This window comes from Delphinus delphis, chromosome 13 (assembly GCF_949987515.2).
Source record: "Delphinus delphis chromosome 13, mDelDel1.2, whole genome shotgun sequence".
Classification (NCBI taxonomy): Eukaryota; Metazoa; Chordata; class Mammalia; order Artiodactyla; family Delphinidae; genus Delphinus; species Delphinus delphis.
This window is the reverse complement of record NC_082695.1, coordinates 83,565,997-83,580,601: the sequence shown is the minus strand read 5'-3', so window position 1 is coordinate 83,580,601 and position 14,605 is coordinate 83,565,997. Positions and strand designations below refer to the sequence as shown.

The window sequence follows — 14,605 nt, the reverse complement described above, 5'->3', positions numbered from 1 at the left end:
CTGACTGCGGCATAAATCATCCTGGCAGAGTGGTTAGAACAGTGAAGATCTGCAAAAGCAAGGGTGCGGCTTCATTCTCTCAGGGGCAGGGCACTGAAGGAGACCGGAAAGATCGTTTCCTGTTGCTACATTTTTGCAGAGGCCCGGACTGCTTTGGGGGGTCCAAGAGGACCATCAGCGAGCCTTACCCGTGTCCGCGGGACTCCCCGGCTCTCCCCGAGCCCGCTGGCCCGCAGCCCGCGGCAGGGAGGCTCCAGCGCCCGTAGGTGGCGCCCCACGCCCGTGCTTGCGCTTCTCGTCCGCGCTGGGGGCGCAGCTCGGAAACCCGGCGCGCGTCCCCGGGGGGTTAGAGCTTAGAGCAGGCATTTTAATAACTAAGCGCTCGAGTGTCAGCGCGCCCCACCAGCCCCCCAGGTTCAGAGGAGCAGAAGCAGAAACCCAGGCGGAGGCGCCCCTCTAATCCCTGCCCAAACCTGGCATTTCCCAAACTGGAGGTCCCGGAACCCCAGCTTTCACATCACTAAGATCCCAAGATTTTTCTCTTCATCCCAGTCCTCGTTTTTTTTTTTTTTTTTTTTTTTAAGAAAACTGCTTTCCCCACTAATTATGAAAGTGATCACGCTATTCAGGATTAAGACTTGGAGGGAATTTGGAAAAGAAAAGAAAGAATCGAGAAGAGGCGCGACCGGCGCTCTTGAGGTCGCCTAATTTCTGTAAGAGAGGCGTCTGGGAGGATTTCGCGCCGGGTGTTCGGGTGAGAGCGGGACCGGGGCGGTCCTCAGGGCGTCCGCGGCGCTCGGCGGTGCGGTCCGGAGGCCGGGACCGAGGGGGGGGCGGCGGAGAGACGCAGCAGCAGGCGCGAGGGCGCCTCCGAGGCTGCGGGCCCGGGTGCGGTGCAGACGCGGGGCGGGACGCGCGGGGCGGAGCGGGGCGCGAAACGCGCCGGTGCGGTGCGCGGGCCGGCGCGGGAAAGCGGCAGGGCGGGGCGGCGCGGTTATTGGCCAAACGCCGGGAGAAGGGGTCGCGCTCGGTGTCTCCTCCCGCCAGCTCCCGCTCATCTTCTCCGAGCAGAACAAGTTCACGGACCGCGGTGCTCGCCCATCATGGATGTTCCAGGTAACCCAACCCGGCCCTGCCCTCCGCGATCGGCGCGTTAACTGCATTCGTGCGTCTGTCTCAATGAGGACCATCGCGGGTCTGCGTCTGGGCGGAGAGAGAGCGGGAGAGAACATCGAGATCATTTTGTTCAGGGGCTGAGGAGGGAGGCTTCCCGTCGGGAAACAACTTGTCTCTTCTTATAGGGACTATTTAGGCAGTTGGCTGAGTTGTTCGGAGGCTGCGGGCGGTGAGGGGAGAGGTTTGTTTGCTTTTTGTTTCTCGCCTGGGTATGGGAGATACATGTCTAGTTTAGAGGGGGAAGAAGGGGCCCGGTTACAAGTGCAGACAGGCGCGTAAGTTGGCAGAAAGCTGCAGAGGCTGCCTCCTGGCCGGGAGGAGAAGAGCCCGGAGTCCGGAAACAAAAGCTGCACGATAAGCCAAGCTCGGGGTTCCCACCGCTGGAATCCTCTGGTCCTGCGCCAGAGAGAGGGATCCGAGGGGCTTCTCCAAAGGGGCTCGCTGCTGGCAGGGGGGGGCGCTGGAAGTGGATGTTCGGTTTTAGGATTTTTCTCTCTCTTCTTTTCTGGTTTTTGTTTTTCCTCTTACTCTTATTCGCCCGAAGGAGCTTACTGGGGATTTGTTCTTGGGGTGGAAAACGGATAAGATCCTCACTAAATGGATCGCTTTAAGAAAAAAAAAAAAGTCTCTAGGTCGGAGAAATAGAGGATGAATGCAAGTGAAAGCAGAGAAGGGAAAAAGGTTTCTTGGTGTGGCTTTAGAGAAAATGCCTCTGAAATTAAAGCCATTAAGGCTTAGTGGATCTTTTTCTTTGCCTGTGGCTTAAGCCCTCCTTTGCCTTGGGCTGAATGGGCCGGGGTGGCGTGGACCGCGTCTCCGCGGGTGACCGGCCATGTCCTTATGGCCGAGGCCCTGCGGAATTACGGGTCCCTTACCTGACCGCGCCCCCGGCGCGCGCCGCCCGAGAGCCTTCGGGGATGCCCTGGCCAGTGAGCCCCGGCGTTTCTCGGGACCTGTGTGCCAGTCGGGCTCTCCGGGGAGCAGTGCGAGGCACCGAGGGGGTGGTCTCCAGGGAGGGGGCCCGAACGCCGCAGGGACCTGCTCGCCGCGCCTCCTCCGCACGCAGCTTCACCTCCCTGTCTCAGGGTTTGGGTTCTTTGCCCCGACAGGTCCGCTGGCGCCTTTCTTCTGAGGACGACCCCGGCCTTGACCATCGGCGCAGGGGACCGAGTCCAGAGGAGGCTACTCACGGCCCCGCGCGTTCCCGCGCGCCCTCCCGCCCTCGCCGCGCCCCCGCGCGCCGCCCCCCGCAGCCCGGATGCCGGCGCCCGGCCGGGGCCCCCGCGGGCCGCCGCTGACCATGCCTGGGCGCCGGGGGGCGCTGCGCGAGCCGGCCGCCTGCGGCTCCAGCCTGGGGGCGGCGCTGGCCCTGCTGCTGCTGCTGCTGCCCGCCGGCTGCCCCGTGCGGGCTCAGAATGACACGGAGCCCATCGTGCTGGAGGGCAAGTGCCTGGTGGTGTGCGACTCCAGCCCGTCGGCGGACGGCGCCGTCACCTCCTCCCTGGGCATCTCCGTGCGCTCCGGGAGCGCCAAGGTGGCCTTCTCCGCCACGCGGAGCACCAACCACGAGCCGTCCGAGATGAGCAACCGCACCATGACCATCTACTTCGACCAGGTCAGCCGGCCGGCCTGCCCCTCGCCTCCTGCCTTGGGTGGGGAGGGCGGGGGGCCTGGGGGGTCGCCGGCTTCCGGGACGTGGAGTTCCAGGCTCCCCCCTCCTCTCTGCCCTTTCTCCCTTCTCCAGCAAGCTCTCCTTTTCACACTGTAGCTTTTTTAGAACTAATCAGCTCAGTTGGCACTGGGGTGACTGAGAGTCCTGTAAAAGCTAGGCGTCCCGGAGAGCCAAGAGAGCTGAAATAGATTTCCCGAAAGGACAGTGAACGTTTTGCTTTTCGCTGGGATGGGGGCCGTCCTTTGTGGTGGATGGCCTTCTGTCACCCCACTGGCCACTTAGGGACCGAGCGCATTTCAACTCTCCCCGCTCAGCCCGCGGGTTCTCCGAGGGTCTCAGCCGAGGCTCCGAAAATGTGTACCTACTGCTTATTTTGGAAAGGACTGGGGAGAGGATGCCTGTCTTCAGAAAAATACGGGGGGGAGAGTGGGGGGAGGAAATAGCAGGTATAGTTATAGATAAACAAAACCAAACCGAGTGTGGTTATATGAATGCCATTACGGTAAATACAATATATACAACGTATATATTACGGTAAATACAATGTATACAACGTATCATAAAACGCAGATCGATGTATATGAAGAAAACACAAAATGAAGAGCCATGACTTAAGTTGCTCCAGCCACTCAACTTCTCCCACTGGCTTCAAAGCAGAAGGGTCTGCATATGATCAGGCTTTGGCAACGCCTTCTCTGGGTTACTGCTGCCCAGGATTAGAGGTCTCCACCTTCCTCTGGTGTCCTCCCTCCCCACCTTGGTTTCTGTTGCTTTTTGGAAGCAAACAGGAAACATTAGAGTGGTTTCCAAACTTCACCTCACCATTCCATTCCTTGTGCCAAAGTGCTTCCCACACAGGGAGCTCGGGCTTACTGAGCACACTTGATTGGGTTCCTTTCTCTCTGTTAACCAACTCGCATGCCTGAGTGGTGACACATCTGCACACACCAAAGCCTCTTCTTAGGCCAGTGTCTTTATTTGCTTTAATCCTTGTTAAGGATTTTGTACTTGAAATTTGGGGAGGGGTGTGTACGGGGCGTGTCTCTCTTTAATCTGTTTTTTTCTTCCGAGACATACATGTCTTTAATTTAATTATGTCCAACTAAAGCAGGCAGTGAATTCGTTTCACAGCATTTTTACATCTGCCCTTTCATTAGGGTGTCAAAAAAAACCCTCTGTGATGTAGGCAGGCTAAGTAGTAGTAGGATTCTAATTTTATAGATGAGCAAACTATGACAGGGCAGATTAAGTGATGCTTCTCTGGTTCCCCAGTTAGGGAGTAAGTGAAACTTGCTTTTCTGGGGCTGGTGGGTGTTCTTCCGTCTACAGCAAGGCCCCGAATTTACCAGTTTCCTGAATTAGAAATGGAGGTGCGAGAGTTGAGGCCGTTGAGTTGGGAGAAGCAGCGCTGAGGGCTTGGAGAGGGGAGGCTTTGTTCTCTTCTCAAGCCTTGTCAGGCAGACAGGAACACAGCCTCGGAGGCACCTCCTGAAGCACATCGCCTTTAACGATAGAGCCCGAGTGTCTCTGAGCCCTGCAGTCGAGGGGCTGAAGTACTGCTTGGAGCTCCTTGAAGAAGCTGGTGTGGCGCAGTCCCCAGCCATCCCAGCAGTCATCAGTGGCACCCTGCCCGTTGCTCTGGGAGCCGTGTGTGATCCATCTGTAATGAGTGTGTACAAAATAACAGCAAAGGGTGTGAGGTTGAAATTTATTTTCTGAACAGATGACAGGGTCTCTAATCTAGGATTCTGTTGTTGCTGGCTGTTCATTTTAAAAGCTGAGAACACCAGGCGGGCCATTTTATTATTTTAATTGAGTTGTGCATGTGTGTGTGAGGAGGAATGGGGACAGGTCCAGACAGAGGGGCCATATTCCGCCTTGAATATCTGAAAGGGAATCTGTTCATAATGGGGGGACCCTCCACTCTCCAAGTTCTGCTTATGACATCCTGACAGTCTCATCCGTCTTTTACTTGAGAAATAGCACCTGGAGGGTCACGTGACTTTGTATCTTGTGGCTCATCTTGTCGTTATTCTCGCACCTTGCGGAGTTGCCACCGTGTGAGCTAAGGGTGTCCGAGCTGCCTTTCCACTCTCCCTTTAGTTGTCCAAGCTTATTTGCATGACATCATAGCTCAGCTTAGAGAGCAGACACCTCATGTGGAGTAAAGTGAGGGGAAATGGGCGCAGCCAGTGTTTATGGAGTGTGGTCTTTCACCCAGCAGCCTTTATTGAGCACCTACTGTGTGCTGCCGGCGGGGAGGGGCATGCCTGGGGCTGGGAAACAGAGAGGAAACCTCACACGGTCGGTCTGTTCTCTCCTAAAGCACACAAAGCTCGTCCCAAGCTTTATCTGACAGAAGTTATCTCACTGAGTTGGCCTCTTACGCCACAGCCCTTTCCCTGCCCATTCAGGACGGAGCTCTGTTTTGGTCCACGCCTCACGTTCAAGTCCCCAGAATCCCACGGACCTCTGAACAGACTCAGTGTGTCTACCGAGCTGATCGTCTTCCCCTGCTTTCTCTCAGCCCTGCCCACAGCAGCCACAATTTGCATCCACGTTTCCAACGCATAAATAAAATATACTCTAAAGCCATCCTTTTGAATTACGATCCATTAGCATCCTTCGGAAATCAATTCCTCGGCAGGACGTTGCGCTCCGGGGCTGCTTCCTTCCTGGGGCGGCCTGGGCGCCCTGAGCAGGTGCTGCGGTGGTGCTTCAGCTCCTAAAGGGGCGGGTGGGGGTGATTTTGTGAGTCTGACTGAAACACACGCTGAGGAGGGGCTTGCTCTGTGTGTGCTGTATGCCCTCTTCTTTTCCAGGTCTTAGTAAATATTGGCAACCATTTCGATCTCGCCTCCAGTATATTTGTAGCCCCGAGAAAAGGGATTTATAGCTTCAGCTTCCACGTGGTCAAAGTGTACAACAGACAAACCATCCAGGTGGGTCGCTCTGACAGCTGGACACTTTCGGCTGTGGATGAATAGTCACACCGTCTGCGAGGCAGGGAGGACCAGGGACGGGGGTCACGGGGGCCTGGACACCAGCTGAGTCCTCTGGGTCAGGACCCCGCACGGGTCCAGGTCCATGGCCAGGGTGGGGAGAGGAGGGGGGGGAGATGAGAACAAGTGGATGGGATGGGGTCCATCGTGGTCAGCTGAGCTTTCTATCCTCTGCCTCGCAGGTCAGCTTAATGCAGAACGGCTACCCGGTGATCTCCGCCTTCGCAGGGGACCAGGACGTCACCAGAGAAGCTGCCAGCAACGGTGTCCTGCTGCTGATGGAAAGGGAGGACAAAGTCCACCTCAAACTGGAGAGGGGCAACCTCATGGGAGGCTGGAAGTACTCCACATTCTCGGGCTTCTTGGTTTTCCCTCTATGAACGCAGAATCCCCGCCCCGCCCTGCCCCGCCGAGGATGGGGAAGTTGCCACCTGGACGCAGGAGTTCACCCTTCCTAACACCCCGAACTTGCCAGAACAGGACAGCTTGTTTCTAGCCTCCTTCGTCGGACTGTTGTGGTCGAAGCGTGATCGCCTTCGGAACCTCCAGTGTCTTCTTTGAATGTTGACCATGCCTCTCTGCAACCTGACCTCTAATTAGTTTTAGATGACAGCGTCTGAAGGAGAAATGAAATGACAGATCTGAGCAATCTGTACCTGCGATTGGAAAGTCGATACGGGATGTTATCACTGGGACCACTGACTTCTCTTCTTTGTTTGTACCTGGTACCGCTGCCCCCGGAATGGCCCGCAGGCTGCAGGCTGGGCTCACAGCGAGAGCCCTGCCAGTCACCACCGCCCGACAGTCCTTGAAACGTGTTCTCTGTGTGTCTGTTCAGCCTTAAGAAAAAGAATGGCTTCGCTTTCATGCCGTTTTCCTCCCCACTCCGGGTGGATGGGAGCACGCGGGAGGGGGAAGGGAACATTGTGTTAAGAAGTGCTTTATCCGGAGAAGCAAATTTTGCGCCATCGGACTGCCAGTTTTGTTTTGTATTGTTTGTGTGTGTGTGTGTGTGTGTGTGTGTGTGTGTGTGTGTGTTCTCCCCAAGACACTACTTTCCTTCCCACACACAGCTCTCCGTCCACACCCCTGCTCTGATCTTTTGTGCTGGGGTGAGGAGAGAAAAATGTGTGTTGAATTCCTGGATGAGACCAAACAAGACAAAACAAAAAATAACTGTGTATTTTGTTTTGGAGGAGACCAAACCAAACAAAAGGTACCTGTAGAGCAAAGTGAAAATGACAGACGGACGTTTCTGCTTATTCTTTCGAAGAGATTCTCTCAGAGGCACTTTCGGAACTAACAACCTGGATTTTTTTTTTTTTTTAATTCACATTCTGGAATACTTTAAGAGACTGATGTTCCTGGGTGGCCTGAATCATGTCAGATTGGCATGGAAGCTGTGATGACCAAGTCCCCGATCACATGGTTTCTTTGCTGAGCACACCTGGGTCTTCCAGGCAGCATGTTTTTGTTCAGCTGGATCCACTTCTGGGTGAGCGCACCGCGATCAGGCGCCTCAGAGTCGACGGGACCAACCGGTTCTTCCCCATCAGGATCCTCTTCTGACCCACCAAGGCCAGAGGGTGTTGACACTCCCCTGGGAGCGCCTGGCGGGAGGCCACCTGGAAATCGCAGTGGTTGAAGGTGTCGGCAGAGGTGCCCTAGAAGCAGTTTCCCAAATCCTTGTTGTTTGGCGCCTTGTACAACAATATTATTAAAACACAGCTGAGAGTTGATGGGTGCAGGATTCGTACGCCAAGGAAACGGCACTGATCCCAAAGCAATCAAAGAAGAAACCTCAAACTGGATGTTAATTTGTCCTTTGTGTAACAATGTAACCAAAATATTGATGATAAAACGTCATAATTTAAGATGCAGAATAAATGGGTTTGATGTCTGACTTGGTTTCTCCCTCCACCTCGCCTCCCAACTCTCAAAATGTGTGTAAGGAAAGGCCAAGGATCAAGGGCGTGGGGAAATTAAACCCATACTGTTTACTCTTTAGAAAATACACAGAAAAACACACAGCGACAGAGGCAGATCTAGCTTTGGGTCCAGATGTATACTGCATCCTTAAAAATCTATTTTTCACACAGAAAGATTTGGGGGGAGGTATTATGTGAAAAAGAGCATTAAAAAGGTTTGGTGGAGAGGCAAGCTGCTTTTCTCACATTTAATCTTTGATGTAGTACAAGATCCAATCCAATATTTCAATCAGAGAACACAGATACACAAGAAACTGACCTTTGATGATCGCATCAGGTGTTTCTAAGATGTGTGTGAGGATGGGTTTCATTTTCAAATAAGAAATGCAGTGGGGATTCTACACATGAAAACGTAAAGTTGGGCCAAGGGTGTAAGTTTTACTGGCCTTAGGTGCACAACAGGATGCAGAATTTAATTGAATCAAAATGCTGTTACATTTTGTAAGGGAAAAAAAGGATCAAAAATCATCAACCGGAAAGCATTTGGGATATTTTGGCTCTGTGAGTAGAAGACATACTCCTGACAACAGCATTATTTATTAATGCTGGTAACATACACAGCAGGATCATAGCTAAGATTTTTCTCTATTTTATTGCCCTTAGCTATTTAGTCCTCTTTCCCTCATTTCCTCAACCTTATGTTCAATTTAAAACAAAGAGCAAACAGTCCTCAGTGAGAGACAGTATAGCACGTCTGAGACTGAAAGACGTATGAGAAGTTGTTATTTTTTATTGCTTACTAATTTGTAACAGACATTTCTTCGTAGTTCTAAATGTATTACATATAGGTTGTCATTTGGGTGTGCTGTCTAATAATAAGTTACTAAATTGAGCTATCTAAAAATAAGTATGTTTCAGGAGTTGATTTTATATTAGGAAGGAAAACTTTATCACTTTTTTTTTTTTTTTAAACGGATGCCAGAAACTACATTAGGAAGAAGCCAGGACATTAGTGCTTCTAAAGTTGTTGGTCATCTTCTGTTGCTCCTGCCAAGGTTCTGTTTGGCTAAGGAACTTTGAGGGAGATGAAGCTCTTGTGTAAGGTCTATAAAAATATGTAGGTCAGATCAAAATTTGAAATATATCTTTAATTGGGAAAAAAGGGACGTCTATATTTGAAGCCCAATTTGAGCAGCCCCATCTCTGAGCCGCAGTTCCCCCATCTGTAGAGTGAGGAAAACAGCCCTGCACCTTCTGCCCATCCCCCCAAGGCTAATATGAGAATCACACAGAAATGTCAGGACTACAGGGAACCATGGTGGAAAAAGGTAGGGAGAGTGTTTCTTGTAAATCAGATTTTTTCAACAGGCGATTTATAAAAGAATATTTAAAATGAACACCCAACAGGACATTTTAATGTGAAAAGTAAATGTCCATATTCTCAAATAGCCTTTCAAAATTACAGCACTGTATTGAAGTCTCATTTGATTTTTAGAAACATATCAAAATGTACACATTTTCATATTAATTTAATTCTCAGTTATGTGATTTGACTATCGTTTGTGGCTCAAGCCAACCTTTCTGTTCAAATATGTAACCGACATTTTATAAAAATGTATAATTAACATTTGAACACAAGTAAAAGATGAGGTTCCAATATTACGACATTATAACAGTGAGTTGCTCTAGTTGATAAATGTTAATGCTACTAAACTGTAAATGCTTTGAAAACAATACTAGTTTTTAACTTAAAATATATTCTAATGTGAAACACAGTCCTGATGATTCAACTCTAGGTCCTGAGAAACTGTTCAGCACCTGTAATTCCTGAGCCTTTATTTGCATCCTTATGTTTCTGATTTGTGGATTCATGTATAATGAAATTCTTTACATTTTCAAAGGTTATGCTTTACTGTGGCTGCCCAGAGCAAAGCTGATAAAAACCTGTTGAATATTAGAACGAAAACTCATGGAATCCTATAGAGATTACATAGATTTACTTATTTGGAAAAAATATTTCAAGCTAAATCTAGTTATTTCATGCATCAGAAGAGTTAGAAAAGTTACACAAAGCAAACCAAAACTTTTACTGAATACTTAATTTTGTTTGTACTATCTCCTTGACATCTGATAAAGGAAATTGTTATCATTTCACATTCATACTAACTATTACATATATACGGTTTGCCTGTAAATACATGCACATATGCACCGGATTTTTAGCATAATGATAAAAGTAAAATACATACACTGGCTACATTCTCCTGGAATCTAGAAATATGTGAGAGGAAAAATTGATGAATCACTTTATACGAGCAAAACAAAAGCATGGGTTGCTTCAGCATGCCTCATACATGGCACAGGGACAAAGAATCGTCTAGCAATTTGTGACCCTATAATTTTGCAGTCTTTTATAAGGAAATTAATATTGCAGTAAGAATGTTGCTGTAAATAAGTAGTTAATGTTTATATTTCTACAGAATAGAAAGCCTATAACAATCTACCGTATAGATACACTTGAATGAAAGGCTCTGTTACATTATATTTAAGATGGTGTAAATAAATGATGGAACTCATAGAAGCAGGTTACATTGAATCACTCTAAACGGTTTACTGTGTACTCTGTAAAAACACTTATAAGAAATGTAAAACTAGATGAACCATACAACTACAGTGAGTTCTTACCCTTCTGCCTTGCTTGTGTAGTTCACTTGTCATTGGGACTCTATTTCTAAAGCTGGCGCTTGGCTACTACAGTGGGATATTACAAACATATTTTTTTTTTTTGCGGTACGCGGGCCTCTCACCGTTGTGGCCTCTCCCGTTGCGGAGCACAGGCTCCGGACGCGCAGGCTCAGCGGCCATGGCTCACGGGCCCAGCCGCTCCGCGGCATGTGGGATCTTCCCGGACCAGGGCACGAACCCGTGTCCCCTGCATCGGCAGGCAGACTCTCAACCACTGCGCCACCAGGGAAGCCCCTACAAACATTTTTAAAATTTAAGATCAGAGGCTATAAATTCTTGTGAGGTTCTTAAAGTTAATTTTCTTGATATTTAAGGAGCAAGCACACCAAATATACTGAAGTGAGTTAAACAACAATTTCCATTTTGGTTTTATGGTTTTAGATAGTTTGTGCTCTGATTTTTTTTTTTTTTTTTGAACGATACACTGTGAAGACGTTAACTGATGATGGCCATGTTCCTCTGTCAAATCTGTTTATGTATTTGCCTAGATTTTTAAAACATAATTTTTGCAGATCGATTCACCAAAAAGTATGTTTATTGCTCTTGTGGATGGAGGTCTACGATTAATTCACGTTTAGATATTTTAAAAGTGTGTATGTTACACAGCTGTCCATGGTGTGACTGGGCAGATTCAGCCTTCACTCACCCCCTGAAAGAAGAAAAAAAAAAAGTCTTCTCAAAGTTCCTTTAAAGTAAACCCAATGAATATGAACTTAAAAAAAAAAATGGCATGCGTGTGTCTGTATAATAACATTATACCAGAACGTGAACTCTAAGTAAATGAGCTTTCCTTCCATTCCCAAACCCAGTAGGGTAACTTGAAATGTGTAAGGGCAAAAGCCATGAGGTTTTAATAGGAGCTCTGTTGTATCTTCCTAAGCGGATTTTGCTGTGGATTTCCATCACCAGAATCACTTCAGTGTCTATAGCGTCATAAATCATCATCTTCATCAGCTCACCCACATACACTCTTTGTGTAGTGTAAATGAGCTCCTGACAACTTAATTTGGAAAAGAAATCTTCATTCCCTCTTCTGAACGCCTACGGCAAGACTCCCCAGGGTTAGAATGCCGCTTCGCCCTGGAGCTGTCCTAACAGGATGGAAGCTACTTATTAATGAGCCATTCCAGTCTTGAGACCTGACTAGCACTGCCTTTAACTTGGATTAGTGTTTCTTCACATTCCAGGAATGCTGATTTCTTTTTAAAAATTCATTTTAAGTGGCAAAAAAAAATTCTTTGTGTTGAATGTTGGCATACATTGGAATGTGGAACTCGGGTGTTTTGCCTAAGTATCACTTTATTCGTTTGAAAATACTTTTATCAATCTCTTATGCTTTCAAAGTCCTGTGGGATATATAGCACCCTAATGTTTCCTTGGCTTTGTATTATAAAAGAGCATTTATTGTGATTCTCGTTCATTGTTATTATAGAACTGACTCAAGAATAATGTCTAAAGTGTAACTAAATTAACCGAAAAAGATTGGCAAATTCTCCTTATTACTAAAATTCCTCATTTGCCTTATTTTTACATGGATCTTAAAGATTCCTCCCAGCTTAAAATTAACATTTATCTTTGAATTTCTAACTCCTTTTTTTCCCCACAACCATGTAACTATCAGATCATAAATAGTATAGCTCCAGAGAGAAGTTTATCACTGAACAACAAATTTAGGACATGACCATGGGATACTGTCTTTTTTCACATTGCTGAGCATCACGTCGAGATGTCATATAGTTTTATTCTGGAATTGTCAACGGTTAGTGGAAAGAGCAATTATATTACTTATTTACTTATTACTTATTACTTATTTACTTATTACTTATTAATATATTACTTATAAAAAATGATCTGTTCTTTTGAGAACAGGGTGTAGATATTTCCTTTTCATTCCAAAACATTTGCAGATTGCTGCCTAGGGGCCACTGCGTTTAGGGATAATGATAGAAAAATAAAGACATAGTCGGTATATGCCAAGAGCTTATAGTCCTTGTTGGAAATGGTGTTCAAAAGTAGCCTGGAGGAGAGCCAGTTAAACTGCTGGTGACGGCGCGTCTGAGGTGGGTGTGGGAGGAAACTTAGAGATGTGAATGCATATTTACTAAAGTTAATAATGTAATTTACATTTTTCACATAGGAAGCAGAGGGTGTGAGCTTGGCATTGGCACTGAATACTGAGCATCAGTTGATCTCCCAATTAAAAGGTCCCCCCATCACCTCTCCTCCCTTGGTGAACATGGTTGGATATTTGACAGACCAATGGCAGTCTAGTACTCATGAACTAATCGTGGAGGTATGAAAGTGACACAGGGCCAGATGCAGGGAATTTCCATTGTTTTAACACATTCAGTGAAGATGAAATTATCACAGCCCTTTTTACAGTTGCATTTCTGCTTTCCTCATGTGGTGCATTTCTTGGGAGAGCAGAAGTCACGCTAAGATTACTCAAATCCTCGGAAGACAGGGATTAAGCAGGATACAAGCAAGGCATGATGTTAAGTCTCTCTTAAACAGACTAGATGGGCCACCTCGCCCTTCAGCATGTTTTATAAGATTAACTTAAGGAATAAAGGTCTAGCTTAATAAGAAACAAAAGATAAACACAAGACCAAATGGCTCTGGTAGCAAACATGAATTCTCTATGTTTTACTTCTACAAACACACACATATGTATGTTCCTGTGTGTGTGAACTTTGAAATAAATAAATATTTATAGTCCAAGCTTACCCACTGTCAAAATGCCTTCCGGGTGTCTCTAGTTATGTCATCAGTGAAAACTCACTTTCATATAAGAGGAAGGTGATGGACCAAGGTACCTTTGCCTGGGTACATAGAGTCACTTCTACTAACTTCTTACTTCAGTAATTTGGTCTATCTATCATATTTCATTCCTTGTATTCAATCACCGGAATATATTTCACCAGAAGGTAGACATTACATCTGGTCTCCCTGACAGACAGAGATTGAGAACTGTTAAGAATAATTAAGCCATCTGGTGCTATAAATCCAACAGAAAGTTATGATCAATGGATCATGGCCTAATCTGCTTTTCATCCATTGCATCTAAATTACCTTGGCACAAAAGGATGAGGGAGCTGGATTTTTAAAGAAAATGGCCACATCTCCCCAGTCATTAGCTGGCAAAAGCACGCATGCATCAGACTGTGATAATTAGAGGAGGCTTATTCTCCCCTAAGGCCTATTGCTTTCGATGCTTCATTTTTCCTTTTTTTAAAATGTCTCAGAATGTACTGCACCAAACAGCGAATGGCATGCAACTTTTACTTAAGATTCTTACCTATTCCTGAGTATGTTCATGAGAAGAAATTATTACTAACATAAACTTTTTATCTTAATGGAGAACTGAAATGAACCTAAATTAATTTTGCTATATCTTCTTGCAGAATTGCAGAAACATTTGTTTCGGGAAAAACTCCCCAATAGATGGTGCTGCTGTGATTTAAACCATTGCATAATTAGTATGCAAAAAAGCTCCAGAGAGAGGCCTCTGGGAATTCCCTTACATCAAGTTATAGAAAGACAAACATGTGGCTTTATTTTTGCTAAATGCACATTGACTTAATGGTATAGTTTGAAAACTTCGGAAAGATGTCTCGGTGTTTTGAGGTCAAGAAATTACTTCTTGGGTCCAATATTCCTATCTCAAATATTTTTTGAAACATACCACAACAAAACTGAGTGATGCAAGAGGATGAGCTGAATGACCTTCCAAATTTCTTTCCCCATCATGCTTCAAGGGTCTGCTAGTTAAATAAATAATATGAGGATTATAATACAGATGAAAAAATGGAGTCCTTTCATATTTAAGGGAAAAAAATTGCAGGTGCAGGAATTGTATCGGCAGAATGATGCTGCCACTGTTGTTAATGGTCATGCTTAATATGCTAACCCTTGTCACAGAAACAGAAATATAGATCAATGGAACAGGATAGAAAGCCCAGAGATAAGCCCATGCACATATGGTCACCTTATCTTTGATAAAGGAGGCAAGGATATACAATGGAGAAAAGACAGCCTCTTCAATAGTGGCACTGGGAAAACTGGACAGCTACATGTTAAAG

General features: G+C 46.7%; 1 protein-coding gene across 3 annotated transcripts; it reads left to right on the top strand.

Annotated features, from left to right (window-relative positions):
* Positions 1 to 367: 367 nt before the first annotated feature.
* On the top strand, positions 368 to 7,753 carry CBLN2 (cerebellin 2 precursor). Of its 3 annotated transcripts, XM_060029572.1 has the most exons (5): positions 368 to 754; positions 1,072 to 1,116; positions 2,286 to 2,791; positions 5,671 to 5,790; positions 6,033 to 7,753. In XM_060029572.1, the coding sequence occupies exons 3-5, from the start codon at positions 2,435 to 2,437 to the stop codon at positions 6,228 to 6,230; spliced, it is 675 nt and encodes a 224-aa protein (XP_059885555.1). In that variant the 5' UTR covers positions 368 to 754; positions 1,072 to 1,116; positions 2,286 to 2,434; the 3' UTR covers positions 6,231 to 7,753. The 3 variants fall into 3 exon arrangements, with proteins under 3 accessions (XP_059885555.1, XP_059885556.1, XP_059885557.1); XM_060029573.1 differs by lacking the exon at positions 368 to 754 and having other exon boundaries at positions 1,015 to 1,116; XM_060029574.1 differs by lacking the exons at positions 368 to 754; positions 1,072 to 1,116 and adding an exon at positions 1,275 to 1,357.
* The last annotated feature ends 6,852 nt before the right edge of the window (positions 7,754 to 14,605 follow it).

Excerpts from the sequence above, each read along its gene's own strand:
- CBLN2 (XM_060029572.1), top strand. The coding sequence starts at position 2,435 with ATGCCGGCGCCCGGCCGGGGCCCCCGCGGGCCGCCGCTGACCATGCCT. Across the intron at positions 2,792-5,670 it reads TGACCATCTACTTCGACCAG|GTCTTAGTAAATATTGGCAA; the intron begins GTCAGCCGGCCG and ends CTTCTTTTCCAG. Across the intron at positions 5,791-6,032 it reads ACAACAGACAAACCATCCAG|GTCAGCTTAATGCAGAACGG; the intron begins GTGGGTCGCTCT and ends TCTGCCTCGCAG.